The sequence below is a fragment of the Peromyscus maniculatus genome, chromosome 8, assembly GCF_049852395.1.
Source record: "Peromyscus maniculatus bairdii isolate BWxNUB_F1_BW_parent chromosome 8, HU_Pman_BW_mat_3.1, whole genome shotgun sequence".
Classification (NCBI taxonomy): Eukaryota; Metazoa; Chordata; class Mammalia; order Rodentia; family Cricetidae; genus Peromyscus; species Peromyscus maniculatus.
Window position 1 is genome coordinate 47,123,287 of NC_134859.1, and position 16,717 is coordinate 47,140,003.

General features: G+C 49.0%; 1 protein-coding gene across 9 annotated transcripts; it reads left to right on the forward strand.

The window, feature by feature from the left end:
• The first annotated feature begins 41 nt into the window (after positions 1 to 41).
• Positions 42 to 16,473, forward strand: LOC107400773 (ER membrane protein complex subunit 5-like). 9 transcript variants are annotated; one of them, XR_013041683.1, is made up of 5 exons: positions 42 to 262; positions 5,689 to 5,845; positions 14,301 to 15,565; positions 15,794 to 15,831; positions 15,984 to 16,473. XR_013041683.1 is itself a non-coding variant. In XM_076542606.1 (5 exons), exon 5 carries the CDS (start codon positions 14,487 to 14,489, stop codon positions 14,853 to 14,855), a length of 369 nt encoding a protein of 122 aa, XP_076398721.1. In that variant the 5' UTR covers positions 42 to 262; positions 5,689 to 5,845; positions 7,233 to 7,363; positions 8,528 to 8,729; positions 14,301 to 14,486; the 3' UTR covers positions 14,856 to 16,473. The 9 variants fall into 9 exon arrangements, 7 of the variants coding, with proteins under 7 accessions (XP_076398721.1, XP_076398719.1, XP_076398720.1 ...); XM_076542606.1 differs by adding exons at positions 7,233 to 7,363; positions 8,528 to 8,729 and having other exon boundaries at positions 14,301 to 16,473; XR_013041682.1 differs by having other exon boundaries at positions 14,301 to 15,831.
• Positions 16,474 to 16,717: the final 244 nt, after the last annotated feature.

Consider the following 16,717-nt stretch of genomic DNA (forward strand, 5'->3'; position numbering starts at 1 on the left):
GCCCCGCCCCGCCCCGCCGGCTGCCCCGCCCTCGCGCCGCCGCCGCCGCAGCCGCCGCCGTGTCTCCCGCCCTCCCCGGCGCCCGCTCCTTCCCGCCGCGCGGCTCTGGGCTGGGGGTACCCGGCGCCCCCGCCCTGCATTGTCCCCGGTGCAGCGCCCCCTGCCGGCCACCGTGCTGCGCTTTTGGGGGCCCGCGGCGCCCTGGCAAAGGCCGTTGAGCCCAGCCCTGAGTTCCCCGACGCTTCCATGACCGCGCGCGTGGGTGAGGCCCGGGGGTGGTGTGGCGGTGGGAGGAGGAGGAGGTCGGTGCGCCGAGCGAGAGGGGGAAACTTTGGAACTTGGAGACCCTGTCCGCCCCCGAGTCTGGTTTTTCTCCGAGTGGGCTCCGCAGAGAACCAGTACTGCGGATTGTCCGAGGTGCTGGTTGGAAGCGCAGCATCGCAGGCCTTGGCTCCATGCCCGCTGAATGAGTCTCTCCTCTGGGCCTCTGGAAATGTGCATTCAGCTAGCATCTTGGGTGGTTCCGATGCTCACTCCTTGGAGCCCCGGTGGCTTTCAGGATGCGGGTCGTTGATGGTGGCTGGTGCACGGACTCAGACCCGGATACTCTGAACTGTTTGGTTTTTTTTTTGTAAACTCTGCATTCTTGTTCTCCCTCTGCTGCGAGGAGACCTTTAGGTCGTCCTGCTCCTACAAAGCGGAAATGTGGCTTCTAGTTGTACGTTCCTGTTGCCCGGGTTTCTTCTGCCAACCGCCAACCCATGGTGCTTGGATAAGGCACTTTAGCAGGCCGGTGGCTGCCCTGTTCTTAGGTGTAGAAGGGTCAGCAGTTTTGTTAGCGCTTTGGCAAGAGGGCTGGAGTCTACCACCTGCTGAGCCATACCAAGGAAAGCCTTCGCTGCGCTCTCTTCTCTGCCTCTCTGTCTGTCTCCGTTTCTGTTTAGGTCTCTCTCTCCCTCTCCCCCCACCCCCCTCCTGGTTTTTTGTTTGACAAGGATTCACACTGGTCTGAACGCCCTAAGGAGGCTCGTTTGCCTGGCAGGAACCCACCTATCTTCCACATTCTTAGCCTAGGATTGTTAGGTGGATGCTACCACACTTGAGGTTTTTGTTTTGTTTTGTTTTTGTTTATAAGACAGGTTACATTATGTATCTCTGGCTAACCTTGACCTTTTTGTGTAGACCAGGCTGGCCTTGACATAGATCCACTTGACTGCCTTCTGAGTGCTTCTGTTAAAGGTGTGGGGCTGGAGCTGGAGAGATGGCTCAGTGGTTAAGAGCACTGATGGGGTCTCATAGAGGACACAGGTTCGGTTCCCAGCACCCATGTGGTCAGCTCACAGCTGTCTGTAATTCCAAGATCTGGAATACGTGCAGGCAAAACACCAGTGCACATAAAATAAAAATTATAAAGGTATGGGGCATTTTTATTTTTAAATTAAATCTAAATTTAATTATTAATTAATTTTTGGATTTTTTTGAGACAGGGTTTCTTTGTGTAGCTCTAGCTGTCCTGGAACTCACTCTGTACACCAGGCTTGAACTCAGAGATCTGCCTGCCTCTGACACCATCCCCCTCAACCCCAAACGCTGGGATTAAAGGTGTGCGCCATTAACCGCCCAAATAAATTTAAGTTTAAAATTTAAGCCAATTAAAAAATTTATTCCTTTAAAAAATAGGTTATGGATATCAAACTCAGGTCCTGCTTGTAGCCACTTTACTGACTGAGCTGTTTCTCAGTCCAGTGGAAACTTTTTTTGGAAAAATTATGTAACGACACTTGTTATTTGGGACTATCCTCTGGGTTTGGCTCTAGGGGGAGAGAGATCTAGCTTGGTTCTGAGTTTTAGCAAAATAGCCAGGTGGGTGTTGATGGATGGAAAATGACCCAGTGGAATCACCCCGGATTAGGGGATTCTGGCTAAACTGGCCTTACAGAATTGCTGAAGACAGAGTGAGTCAACATCCCCTGTAGGCTGGTAGAGGATGAAAAACCTCATCAAACATGGCAGGTGACCAGCCAGCCATCCGGAGTTCTTCCTAAACTGACTTGAGAAAACGCTTTGCTGAAGCTGGATGCTCCAAGGGCGTGCATGGATGGGCCTGGAAGAGGGTTCAGGAGCCTGGCAGGTTTGGCCAAGCAGAGACTCTCCACGGTAGATGAACTCAAGCAGAGGTGTGGTGGAAGTGAGAGTTCTCTTCCTTCTTCTCAGAGGTGTCTGTCTTCTCTGCCAAGGAGGAGGCCTTGGGTCTCCCCAGATTCCTTTTGCCCACTCTCCAATGTTCTTTGAGAACACTACTCTGGCTCCACGGCTTCTCAAGGCATTCAAAACTACTTGTGCTTTTGTGTGCAGAACACACCTATTGGTGTCTTGAGAATCCTGTTTGGGAAACACCCCTGTGTCTCGTCTCTGGCCTGCATGACCACCCAGGATAGTAGCTGTGAAGGACCCTGCTGTGGGATGTTCTGTATGGCAGATGTGTTGCTCTGATTGGTCAATAAATAAAACACTGATTGGCCAGTGGCTAGGCAGGAAGTATAGGCGGGACTAACAGAGAAGAGAAAAGAAAGACCAGGAAGGCAGAAGGAGTCACTGCCAGCCACTGCCATGACAAGCACCATGTGAAGATGCCAGTAAGCCACGAGCCATGTGGCAAGGTATAGATTTATGGAAATGGATTAATTTAAGCTGTAAGAATAGTTAGCAAGAAGCCTGCCACGGCCATACAGTTTGTAAGCAATATAAGTCTCTGTGTTTACTTGGTTGGGTCTGAGCGACTGTGGGACTGGCGGGTGACAAAGATTTGTCCTGACTGTGGGCAAGGCAGGAAAACTCTAGTTACAGGACCCCTGCTGATGGGGCCCCTTTGGGGAGGGAGCACATACCACCTACCAGGAGACAGATCCTACAGTCTGGACCAGCAGGTTGACCTGCTTGAGGATGTATGATTGGGGCAGATGCAGTCTCACTTAGGATCTGAGGTCATTCTTTTTCTGAATCCATCCTTTGTTTGTTTGTTTGTTTTCTCTCCCAGTTTTTCTCTTTCCGGGCTTGTTTTCAGAAATGACCGTTCAGATCTCCTCCATTTATTAAGAGACAAGTTGAGTTCAGTGCCCCACTTCTCTCCTTCCATTTCAGCCAAGCTTTTAAGAAATGCTTCGTACTGTTACAACGTCTTTACCTCCATTCATTCTTCTTCCACTACAGTCTGGCTCCTGGCCACACCACATCATTGAGATGTGTCTTGCCAGTGACCTAGTTGCTAAATTCAGTGGCTACTTTTCGTCTTCATCTTACTAAGACGCAGCATCTGATCCTGTTGCCTACTCAGTTGTGGTGGAAACCACCTTCTAGTCTGGCACGACGGTGCCCCCCTGTAATGCCAGCACTCGGAAGATTGAGGCAGGAAGATAGCAAGTTTGAGGCTACCTAGTGAATGAACTCCAGGACAACCTGGGCTGTAGAGGAAGACTGAAGAGGAACTGCCCTGTGGATTTCCTCTTGCAGTGCTGGAGACGGAACCCAGCGTCTGTGTGTGTTTCCTTCCCCAGGCCTTTGCAGCCCTCTTTCTTTCTTGTTGGCACACAGGTACCGTCTAAATCCTCACCGTAGGCTTTGCTTTTTATACTTGTGGCTTTTACACCGGGCACATACGGATGGCTCTGGGTCTTTCTAGTTTATGAGGCTAATAACCCAACTTGCCGTTGGTTCATGGTTACTGGCAGAAGACACAGACTTTGAGATTAGAGACCTAGGACCTTACTGTTCCGGCAGAGCAAGTAGCAGGAGCGTCAGCGTGTGTGCGTAAGTTCTTCTTGCCTCCAAGTCCTGCAGGGCCAGCGTGATGGGCCCAGATGGATGCTTCACATGCAGATGGTTTGTGTCATAGCTGAGAAACATGGAGCTTGGGAGGTGGAGGGGGTATCTACTGCTTATAAAGGAAGCAGTAAAGTAAGACTGCTCTTCATCCTAGAGGGAGGTAGTACGTCATCCTTCAAGGTTGCTTGTTGTAAGCACAACACTGAGAAGAGGCTCAGGTAAAAAGAGGCTAAGTCTTCCCATTCACAAGATGTGAGAGAGTGCCAGGTTCCTGGAGGACTGTCTTTCCACAGCAGGCCCTTCACCCTCTTCCAAACGAGTGTGTCCTCTCCCAGAACTGCTGCTCACGTGGCGCACTCGGGTTTCTGCCCGATGTCTGGGACAGGCCAGAGACCCAGGAGTGAGTGTGCATTCGATCATCCCCTTCAGTGCCTGTACCTACCTAACCAAGTCTGCTCACGGCGACACCAAGGCCGGCGACTCCCATCTGCTGCCGGTTCTCTGGTTCTCCACATGCTGAGTTTTGGGTTGTGACGTTTGCATATATTGTGACGCTTCATCCTTTCAGCAGCTGTGAGGTTAGCTTTGTCCCAGGTGGAAAAGTGGGATCTTAGCCAGGTTAAGTGATTGCCCAAGGTCATACAGACAGTGAAGGGCAGAGCACGATCGTCGAACTTCGGTCTGTCTGGAAGCCTGTGTTGTTAGTACTTCACACCATTGGTCTTCCTTTTAGAATACATCCCTGTCTGATAGACTGCTACTGCCTTGGGGGAGGATCTGCCCATTTGACCCTATTCTCTTTTTTTTCTTTACTATTGCAAGTTTCTGAGAGAGCCAACTTACCAAAAAAAAAAAAAAAAAAAGGCTTATTTGGCTCATGACTTTATTTACTTTTGTCTTATTAAAAAAGACGTGTGTGTGTGTGTGTGTGTGTGTGTGTGTGTGTGTGTATCTGTGTATAGGTATGTGCACCCAAATGCAGTTGCCCTTGGAGGCCAAAAGGGGCATCAGGTTTCCTGCAGCTGGAGTTAAAGGTGGTTATGAGTCACCACGGTGGGCGTGGGAACTAAATGTGTCCTTTGCAACAGCAGTATGCACTCAGCTGCTAAGCATCTCTCTAGCCCCCGTTTTTTATTTTAAAATACATCTTTTCTTCCTTCCAGACCATGTCTCACTATGTAGCTCAGCCTGGGCTCGAACCTACAATCCTTCTGCTTTAGTCTCACAAATGCTGGGATTATAGGTGTGAGTCAACACATTAATAATTTTAGAGGTTCTCAGTTCATGGTCAGGGAAACTCAGAGTTTTTTTTTTTTATTTTTTTATTTTCGTTTTTCGAGACAGGGATTCTCTGTAGTTTTGGCGCCTGCCCTGGATCTCGCTCTGTAGCCCAGGCTGGCCTTGAACTCACAGAGATTCACCTGGCTCTGCTTCCTGAGTGCTGGGATTAAAGGCGTCTGCCACCTTTAATCCACCGCCTGGCTCAAGTGTTCACCTTGAATATACTGAAGTCCCTCTGCCTGTACCAGATGCTGTTGTACTACAGTGTCGTTAGTGGTGGCCATTGTCCACCAGTGCTTGCATAGTACCGGGCTCACTAAGTTGTTGAACGACACCCTGCTTTCTAGTCTGCTGTGCTTCCAACAGCTGGGAGTTAGTTTCTTGTTGCTGTGATAGATTTCCTGACAAAGGCAACTTCAGGGGAGAGGGTTTGAGGCCGAGAAGCATGGTGATTGGAGTGTGAGGTGGCTGGTCACATTGTGTCAGCGTTCAGGAAGCAGAGAGAGAGAGGGAGGGAGAGACAGAGAAGAATAATGCTGATGCCCAGCGGACTTTATTTTGTTTCTTCCTTTTTATTCTGTGCAGGACTCCAGCCCATGGGATGGTGCTGCCCAGAGATGTGTTTCCTAGGAGATTCTGGATCCAATCAAGTTGATAAGGAGGATTAGCCATTCATGGGCTCTTGCTACCGTGGACTGACCTGTTCTGCCCCGCCTTCCCTCCCATGATGCACTCTGGAACTGTGAGTCCACACAGATCTTCCCCGCTTCCGTTGTTTCTGGCTGGTGTGGTCACAGTGCATAAGTAACCGAGGGCATTTGCATGGAGGAGTTGTAGATGCTTAGGCTGCCAGTCAGCTCGGGTCTGGGACCACACTGGAACTGGAGGAGCCGGGATGTGGGAGAAACCCAGTGCAAGCTTTCTCTCCTCAGTCTCGTGATCATTTCTGGACTGAGACGACTTTAGTGCTGACCTTTAGTGGACATCAGTCCCTCTGCCCCCAAACAACAAAGGGTTTCTTCTGTCTCTTGCTTGTCAATGACCTTCTCCTTGGTCAAATTTTAGCCAATCTCTTTAGTTTGAACTCTCTCCTAGGCCCATCTGTGTATTTCCTGGTAAGATCCAGTTTTAGCAAAGAACTCCGCCAAGGTCGTTTGTCCAGAACCCTCTGTCTTCATTATCTGATTGCTCCCAGGATCAGGCTTTTTTGATCTGCTCCAAGCCCCAGGTGGCGCTTGTTCATGCTGGCTTGTCTTCAGTAAGAATCCTGTCAGGTCAGTTTAGCCAGACTCCCTGTTCCTTTTCCTATTTCCTCTTGGTAATTTTCCACCCACTGACTCCTGCCCTCGCCCGTGGCTCTAAATTCTCCTGTCTGCGCTGTACTGGGGTTGAGCTCTATCTCTGCACTGAAAGTCTGTTGTCGTGGTTCCTGATTTGGGAACATGATCTTGAATAAGGTTTTCTTGTGCTGCTATTACAAGTATTGAACCTTTTTTTTTTTTTTCCTTTGACAGGTTCATTTTCTCTTTAAAGGAAGACTTGTCTCTTTTCTAGGGTGTCTATGGTGATCCAGCTATCGCCTTTCCAGGGTGTCTGTCTACAGTAGCCCGGTCATTTCTCTATCACGTTTCTGGTACCCAGTACCTTCTTTCCATAGGCAAACTGCTTTAGGGTCCCTTATTTGTTGTTTTTCTCCTGGCGGTGACACAGTGCCTGCCACAGGCAGTTTGATGAAGGAAGAGATCATTTTGGCTCACAGTCTGAGGGTGTAGTCTGTCATGGTGGCAGAGTCATAGCCACATGAAGTCATATCACATCTGTCAACAGGAAGCAGATAGTCACTGGCATTTCACTTGATTTTTTTTGTTTTTGTTTTTTCCCCCCTTAGATTTTTGGCTGGGTGTGACAGTACATCCCTTTAATCCTAGCACTCGGGAGGCAGAGGCAGGTGGATCTCTCTGAGTTCCAGGCCAGCCAGAGCTGCATAAGAGAGAGACAGGATTTCTCTGTGTAGCCCTGGCTGTCCTGGAACTCGCTCTGTAGACCAGGCTGGCCTCGAACTCAGAGATCCACCTGCCTCTGCCTTCTGAATACTGGGATTGAAGATGTGCACCATCACTGCCCAGTAGATTTTCTTTTTATTCAGGCTAGGCCTTTGGCCCATAGAATGGCTTCACTCACATTTGGGATGGATCTCCCAACCTCGGCTAACCCAATCTAGAAACTTTCTCAGAGACACGCCCAGAGCTTTGTCTCCCAGGTGAGTTTCGGTCCTGGCAAGTTGACAGTCTATACTAACCACCACAGCCCCTAAACAAAGGCATATACCAGGGACAGATGTAAAGAAACCCCTGTTGGCTAGCTGAAGTTGGGGTCATCCGAGCCAACTGCTTGTGCAACATCCTAATTAACCAGGAATCTAGAAGCCTGGGGATACCTCAGACTTTTGCTGGTCAGAGATGCTGAGGGAAGAAATGGCTTTCCAGCGAGGGTGAGCCAGGGCAGGACAGGAGAGCTAGCAGCCACGTCTCCAGTCTGCGCTGTCTCCTGGCAGAGCCCAAGGCACACACCCTGGGATCTGCCCACCAGGAGCTGCCAGGAGCTGCGGACAGTGATTTCATGCTTCTCTGTCTGCTCTCTAATCGGGTTTCCACTGTTCCACGCGTGGCCTGACTTCATCTAGTTATTTAGTTTGTTTTGTAGTAGACGCTCATAAACTCACCCTCCAAAACAAAACCAAGCCGCGGCAGATCTGGGATGGTATCATGTGGACCTGGAATGTCCGCTTGGTCCCAGGCTTGCTTCTCTTAGGAGGAGGTGGGCCCTGTAATCGGTGAGGTCATCCTTGAAGGATTTACCCCTCCCCCCCTTTTTTTACTGCTTTCTTTCATTTCCTGGCTGCTGTGAGCAGCTTCCTCGAGTCCTGCCATGATGTGCTGTCTTGATGTAGACTCAAAAGCTATGGAGGGGCTGGAGCAATGGCTCAGTGGGTTAAGAGGACTGGATGCTCTTATAGAGGACCCCCGTTCGATTTCCAGCATCTACGTGGCTGTTTACAACTCTCTATAACTCCAGTCCCGAGGGACTTGATACCCTCTCCTGGCTTCTCAAGGCACCAGGCATGCAAGTAGTACACAGATATACATGCAGGCAAAACACCCACACACATGAAAAAAAAAAAAACAAATTAAAAAGCAGTGGAGCCGTGGACCATGGGCCGGAGTCTTAGCCTCCAAAAGTATGAGCCCCCCCCCCCCTTCATTTTTGTAGGTTGATTACCAAGGTATTTCATGATGGCAACAGAAAGTTAGCTAATGCTTGACAGGAACCGACATGGAATTGCAGGTTTCTCTTCCACCCCAAGATTCTGCCTCCCACTACTTAAGTAACCCACCGTGGTGATATTTTGTTTGTGCTCTAACAGATAAAGCCTGCCTGGAGATCTGAGTGCGGAGCTAGCCACTAGTTAACCATAGAGGCCAGGCAGTGGTGGCGCACACCTTTGATCCCAGCATTTGTGATCTCACGCCTTTGATCCCAGCACATGGGAGGCTCACGCCTTTAATCCCAGCTCTAGGGAGCTGGAGACAGGATCTCGGCCCTTTAGGTTTGAGGATTCCCTAGAGGTAAGAAGTCTCTCTAGTGGCTGGCTCCTTTACTTTTCTGATCTTTTAGCATTTACCCCGATATCTGACTTTGAGTTTTTATAATTAAGACCGAGTAGAATTCGCGCTACAAGCCACACCCTGAATCTGGTGTTTATTAATCTTTGTTTTCCCTTTTATATTATTTTAAATTTACTCAAGTGGAAAATTTCAAACATCCACAGCTCAAGAGACTAGTCTGATCTTGCTTTATCCTACCTCCATCCCTTTCTAACATTTCTATTTTGGTTGGTTGTTTATGGTGCTGGGTTGAACCTAGGGACCAATGCTTTCTGGGTAGGCTCTCTGTCCCTGAGTTATATGCCCAGGCTCCTATTTACACTTTTATTTTGAAGTAGTGTTTTTTGCCAAATTGCTGAGATTGGCCTTGACCTCCTCTGTGGCTTAGGTAGGCCTTGAACCTCTGGGATTGGGGGCTTCTGCCCCCAGCATAGTGGCTTCTACATCCTTTATGCCGTGGTATTCTGTGTATGTTTCTAATGGGTGTCTATTCTTGCTTTGGGTTATTTTTAACTTTATAAAAATTCATCTTGCTGTATGAATTTTTTGTGGAGCAACTTTTTTCCCCCGTACTAATGTATCAGTAGAACCGTGTGTTGCGGTGTGTCACCGTGGATCCTTCCCTTGGTGTCATGGCCCATTGCATGCCTATCCCTTGGCTTATTTTTCCGCTCGCTTGCTGATGCTGCTCAGTTTGTTTGTGGGTTTTTGCTGTTGTGAAGATCACTGCTCTGACTATTCTTTTTTTTTTTTTAAAGAAAAGATTTAATTTTTAATTTAAATTATATGTAGGCGTGTGTGCACATGAGGGCATGCCTTGCAGGCCAGCGGCATAGGATCCCCAGAACTGGAGTTACAGACTGTTTTGAGCCGCCATGTGGGTGCTGGGAATCAGACCTGGGTCCTCCGGGAGAGCAGCCAGTGCTCTTAACTGCTGAGCCTTCTCTCCAGCCCCTGTGTGCTCATTTTAAAAAAGGGAAGAAAGAAGGAAAATCAACTGTGGACCTGGAGTGGAAGGCTGTGGACTGGACTGCCTCCTCCCAGCCGTCATTGCTGCAGCTGTAGCCCCCAGTGGGATGCTCTTCAGGGACTGGCTTTTGGAAAGTAATTAGCTTTAGATGAAGTCCAGAGGTTTGAGCTCTTGGGAACATAGAGCTTGCTGTGTCCCCTCACATCTCCAAGGAAAGGCCATTTCGGACACAGCGAGGAGGAAGCTGCTAGAGGCTGGGAAGAGTCCTTCCTAGAACTGCACCTGGTAGCCTTTAGCTTTTTAGCCTTCAGAACTGAGGGGATAAATTCCCGTTCTGCCACCCACCCTGCGGGCTTGTTAGCGTGGCAGAGCAGACTCGGTCAGCCTGGGATGTTGACTGCCTCTTCCTACTCCTGCCTGTTTCCTCTTCTGTTGAGTATCTGTAACTGTGTCTCTATTGGTTTGTTGGGTTAGTTTTGGGTCACAGCTGTAACAAAGTACCACAGTTTTGGTAGATTAAAACAACAGAACTTGCCAGGCATAGTGGCATACACCTTTCATCCCAGCACTTGGGAGGCAGAGACAGGTGGGTGCGTTTGAGGCCAGCCTGGTCTACAGAGTGAGGTCCAGGACAGCCACAGCTATATAGTGAGACCCTGTCTCTAAGCAACAAGAATAACAACCACCAAACCAAACCAAACCAACCAAACAAAAAACCTTACAACTAATTCTCAACAGCCATAAGGCATAACTAACCCAAGTTAACTGACAAACGGTTACATAAAAATATCATCTAGTCATGCAAGGCAAAAAAAAATTTTTTTAATTGTGAAAAATATGGCATGACACAGCAAAAGGCCAATCAAATTAATTAGTACGCAGGATCATACTTTGTAATATAAATGACTTCCCTTTTTGTATTGTTTCAGTCTCATAAAAAGGTACAGAGAGGCCAGGCGGTGGTGGCGCATGCCTTTAATCCCAGTGCTCAAGAGTCAGAGGCAGGCGGATATCTGTGAGTTCGAGGCCAACCTGGTCTACAGAGTCAGGTCTACAGGACTACACAGAGAAACCTTGTCTTCAGAAATCAAAAAAGAAAGTCATAAAGGCAGGTATTTTCAGGCCTGTTTGTAGAGATTTGTACACGCGTGGTGTACATCAGTTGTGGGGCTGGAGCGAAGGCTCAGCAGCTAGAATTTGTTGCTCTTGCAAAGTTCACCCCCACCCCCCCAACCCCCCACCCCGACCCCCCATTTGGTTTCCAGCACCCACATGGTGGCTTACAGACAGCTGCAACTCCAGTTCCCAGGGATTGGATGCCCTCTTCTGGCCTCAGCGGGCATTGCACTCACATACACAAACCTGTACACAAACTCATCTGTACACATGAAAAACAAAAATCTTTTAAAAATTCACTTATTCAGATCCAAATTGCTCCACTCAGCAGGGACAGTCCAGGATCGACAGTGAATCCTTATCTCACAGAAACTCCAGCAGTTAGATTTTTTTTTCAATTGTATTTCAAATGAATCTTTGTCAATAACACGTAACACCTTGAATTTCATCACAACTGAGTTGTTTTCCAATAACCACCTTTACTTAGTTTCTAGAGCTTGCTTGTGTATTTTTCCGAGCACAGAGACTAAAACTTCATATTGGTAGCCGTCGGCAAATCTGGAGTTCATTGGGACTACAAGCCAAACCCAGACACTTGTCTCAAAGCTTTCCACGGGGTGTGAGAGAACCCCCCATTGGCTGTAGTCAGGAAAGCTGTTCAGGAGAGCAACACAGTGCCGCTAGGTTCTAGGAGAGAGAGCAAATTATTGGTACCCCAAGGCTTGGCTGGATGTTCCTGTTTCCTGTTTTCATCAGGCCCAAAGCAATCCTCACCAGTTAGTCCATTTCCTGGAAATAATATCCTCCTGAGAATCTATTTCATCACCCTCGAAAAGAACAAGAATTGCCCAGGTGCCGACAAATATTATCTTGCATTAGGCAAATTATAAAAAAAAATAATAATAATCTAGTTTCTGTGCAGAAATTGCAGGGAATCTGTAACAATTAGCTCAGAAAGTTTGTTCTTTACAGCATGGTAGAACAAAATAAGCAAACAAAAAAAGACTTAGTTCCAGTCTCCGGGAAGAGAAATCTTAGGAACCTTAGCGCGGAGTGGCGTACAGCGCTGCGGGTCACTTCCCTGGTTGTCACACAGTCGTACTGCATTGCAAGGGAGGCGATGTTTCTTTGGGAGTTGCCCTGACTTTGCCAGGCAGTGCGGTCTCTCCGGAGATCATCCTCCTGTTCTGGGAATGGCTCAGCCCAGAGCTCGAGGACACATCACGCCCTTCTCTCTAGCACCTCCGCCATTCTGTCAGGAATTTTGTGATCCAAAACTACCAGCAATCCCCCCCGAGCTTTGTAGGTGATAAAGAAACCGAACACGCTACTTCAGTGCATTGGCTATCTAGCTGACAGATAGCCTGACCGTCTCTCCCTTATCTGGAACAATTGTTCCTAGTGGGGAGGAGGGTGAGTTGTGCCCAAGGTTTCCAAACTTTCCTCCAAATCACATAGCAAGCGAGAAAGTCACAGAGCTGGAGGTTTTGCCCTGTCTTTGGAGAACAGTGAACATGGGCTGTGAGCACCAGTTATGGGGCTGGGGAGATGACGGCTCAGTTGTTAGAGCACTTGGTGCATGTGCAGAGGTCTCAGTTCTATTCCCAGAACCCACACGTGGCTCACACCCTCCTGTAACTCCAGTTACAGTTTCTAACGCTAGGAGACATTAAAACATTTCGTTACATTTATTTATTTATGTGTGTTGCCATGATATCTGTGTGGAGAGACTTTTTTTTTTTTTTTTTTTTTTAAATAAGGTCTCTCTATGTAGCCCTGGCTGTCCTGGATCTCATTCTGTAGACCAGGCTGGCCACGAACTCACAGAGATTCTCCTGCTTCTGTCTCCCAAGTGCTGGGATGAAAGGTGTGTGTCATCTTGCCCGGCTGGCAAGACATTTTTTTACTGTTATGACGGGGGCTGGAGTGCTCCCGGCATCAGATGTGTAGAAGCCAGAGGTGTTTGTTACTCAACGTCCTGCCAGGCACTGTACGCCCTCCTCTCTGTAAAATAAAGTAAAAAATAAGGAGGAACTATGCAGTCTAACATGTCCATGGCGTCAAAATGAAAAAGCCTAGATATGGGGGCTGCAGAGTTGGCTGTGCAGTTAAGAGCTCTTTCAAAGGACCCAGGTTCGATTCCCAGCACCCACATGGTAGCTCAAGGCCATCTGTCTCTCCAGCTCCAGGAGATCTGACACCGTCTTCTGCTTTCCATGGCCGCCAGGCATGTACAAGAGTTCACGTACATATATACGGGCAAAATAAAGAAATCTAAAGAAAAAAAAAAAAAAAAGCTTGACACAGAATTGAGAGTTACAGTGCAGTGCGAGACCAGTACGGACCCCAACCTCCCTTGCAGCGGATCATGGGACTGGTTCTCATCAATGGTGTGTAACCTAAAATGAAATGTGCCACCCCCCTCTAAGGATTCTCTTTTCCTTTCTTCTGGCAAGATGGAGATGGTAACTAGGGTCTGTGGGAGAGCCGCAGTTGGAGCCTGGACCCCTGAGTCACCATCTGGGACAGCTACCATCCACTAGAAATAGAGGTGGCATTTTTAAAAAATTGTTTTTTGGTATTACTGCGTGCATGTGATGTGTATGTGTGTGTGCTGTTTACTTGTGTTATAGCACACATATGGAGGTCAGAGGACAACTTTTGGGAGTTGATTCTCCTTCCTCTTTGTTGAGGTGGGGAGGTGGGGGTCTCACGTCTTTCATCCTGTGTATTCTAGGCTAGCTGGCCCTCAAGCTTACAGGCTTCCATCTTGCCATAGAGTGCTGAGACTACAATCTGTGCTACTGAATCTGGCTTAAGAACAAGCCTCGTGGTGAGGGTGTGCACCTTTGATCCCAGTCCTTAGGAGGCAGGCAGATCTCTGAGTTCAAGGCCAACCTGTCTGGTCTATAGAGCGAGTTCCAGGACAGCCAGGGCTACACAGAGAAACCCTGTCTCCAGCAACCATGGGGAAAAAAGGCAAGCACGTTACCTTTGTCCCTGAGGTTAGCCTAGGGTCGTTTCCAAGCTTGTCCCCAAGCGGGGCCTCTTTGTGATCCACTTACACCATCAAGTTGGCCAACTCAATTGAGCCGCAGGAGATCCCGATATCGGTTCTGGCTCTTCCTGTGCTACAGTTTGGGTGGGCAGTGTTTCCTGCCAGACTCATGTGCTAAAGGCTTGGTCGCAGCCTGTGGCGCCATTGAGAAGTGGAAGAACCCTTCAGAGGTAGGACCAGCCGGATGTGGTGGTGCAGCATTTGTAATCTCAATACCCAGGAAGCCGAGACAGGAGGGTTGCCACACGTGTGAGGTCAACCTGGGCTACATGTGAGTGAGACACTGTCTTCAGTAACCGGAAAGAGAAAAGAGGTGGGCCTCGTGGGGACGGGTAGTCACCGGGGGTGTGTCCTTGATCCTCTCTCTCTCTCTCTCTTTGCCCCCCAGTGGCCGTGAGCTGAACACTCCTCTTCTGCTAAGGGCTCTTCTCATGATGCTGCTCCAGGCTTGACGCAACAAGACCAAATGAGCGTGGAAACTTGGAAACTGTGCACGGGGGTGGATCGTTCCTGCTTGTAAGATATTTATTCCCGCGTGGAAGGATAGCGCCGGGGCTGCCCCTCCTTCTGAACCATGGTGCCGTGGCTGTGGAAGGGGCTGGTAGGCATCGGCCTCTTGGCCCTCGCCCACGCTGCCTTTTCGGCCGCACAGCATCATTCTCATATGCGACTAACGGAAAAGGAGTACGACTCGCTGCCTGCGGATATCGTTCTTCAGACACTTCTGGCCTTTGCGGTTACCTGTTACGGCGTAGTTCATACGGCAGGGGAGTTTAAAGACAGGGATGCCACTTCAGAACTAAAGAATAAGACGTTGGACGCCTTAAGGAATCGCCCGTCCTTTTATGTGTTTCATTATTCTGGTCGTGGACTGTTCCGGCCTTCAGATACATGTTCTTCGAACGTCGGTGCATTGTCTTCTGACATACGTTTGAAGTTTTGAAAGTTCAGATCACTGCGCTGCTTAGCCTTTTACCATTTAAGTAATAGGGCAGGGGCAGAATTAAGTCCTGGGATTTGGAATGTAAAACCACCTCCTACACGTCAGTATTTTTATTGATATTTTTCAAACTCAATTAAAAAAAAAAACAAAACTATAACCAAAGAACAACAACAACAACAAAAAGCAAAAGGTATTTATCTCGGGTATCCTGTCACAGCTGTAGGAAGCTGACTAACTGGGGAGGTATTTTTGGATGAGGCAAACATTTGAATCTCAGCCCAAGGAAAGCAGAGTGCCCTCGATGATGCAAGTGGACCTAACCCAGTCAAGGGGCTGAGTGGAACAGAGGCTTAGTAAGGAAGACACGCTCCTGCATGCTTGAGCTGAGACAGCAATCTTTCTCTGGCTCCGTCCCCTAAACCAAACATCAGCCCTTCTTGCGTGTTGAGCCTGCTGGCTCTCAGACTTGCGTGTAGGCTCCCCTGGGCTCTGCCTGGGGACGACAGTTTTGAGGGACTTGCAGGTTTTCCCAGTGCGCAGTCCAGCGACTCTCACCATGGGCTCCTCCAGGCTCTCAGACTGATGATCTGGGGGCAGCTGTGAGCCGGGAGCTCAAAGATGGCGATGCTTTTCCATGCTGTGTCAGAGAAAGAGGCCAGCGTTCCCAGAATGGTGGAGAGCGCCTCGCCCCTGCCAGTCCAGCTGAAGAGGTGGAGAGAGCCTCACTCCTGCCAGTCCAGCCGAAGAGGTAGAGAGAGCCTCACTCCTGCCAGTCCAGCCGAAGAGGTAGAGAGAGCCTCACCCCTGCCAGTCCAGCTGAAGAGGTAGAGAGAGCCTCACCCCTGCCAGTCTGGCTGAAGAGGTGGAGAGCACCTCACCCCTGCCAGTCCAGCTGAAGAGGTAGAGAGAGCCTCACCCCTGCCAGTCCGGCTGAAGAGGTGGAGAGAGCCTCACCCCTGCCAGTCCAGCTGAAGAGGTAGAGAGAGCCTCACCCCTGCCAGTCCAGCTGAAGAGGTGGAGAGAGCCTCACCCCTGCCAGTCTGGCTGAAGAGGTGGAGAGCACCTCACCCCTGCCAGTCCAGCTGAAGAGGTAGAGAGAGCCTCACCCCTGCCAGTCCGGCTGAAGAGGTGGAGAGAGCCTCACCCCTGTGGGCAGTTCCATGTGCCGGTTGCTGTGGTCTGGTCATCCACCGATTTCTCTTTTGTGCTTGTGGTTCCTTCCGTATGAGATTCTGCCGTTTGCAAACGTGTTAGTGTTTGTCAGAGGACAAGAATCAACAAGGTGTGTGTGTGGGTGTGTGTGTGTGTGTGTATGTATAAAACTGTCCCCTGGTGTCTACAGAGGACTGATTCTACAACCGTCTACAGGAACCCAAATCCTCCGATGCTCCAGTATTTTTTAGAAAATGACGTAGTGTTTGCATCTAACCTAACCTCTCATATACTTTTAGTCACCTCTAGATTACACATAATACCTAATTCCATGTAAATTCTGTAAAGAGTTGTCATACTGGATTGTTTAGGGAATAATGATAAGAAAATGTCTGCATATGTTCAGTCCAGATGGAATTCTCCACCCTCCCCCACAACCCCACTAAATAATTTTTTTTGGTTAGTAGTTGGTTGTGTCTGTGTTTGGTTTGTTTACTTGTCCTTATGGTCTACTTCTACAAGAATGTCACCTCCCTGAGGGCGGATCCTGTTTGTCTTGGTTCCATGTGGGGTCCCTCATGCCCATCAGAGTGCCTCATGTGCCTTTGCTTGTGGTATGCTAGAGGGGGAAGGTGTGTGTGTGAGAGAGAGAGAGACAGAGAGACAGAGAGATAGAGACTGACCTGGAACTCAGTATAGAGCAGGTTGGT

Bases quoted from the DNA above. Each gene is read 5' to 3' on its own strand.
- LOC107400773 (XM_076542604.1), top strand. From the start codon at position 14,487: ATGGTGCCGTGGCTGTGGAAGGGGCTGGTAGGCATCGGCCTCTTGGCC.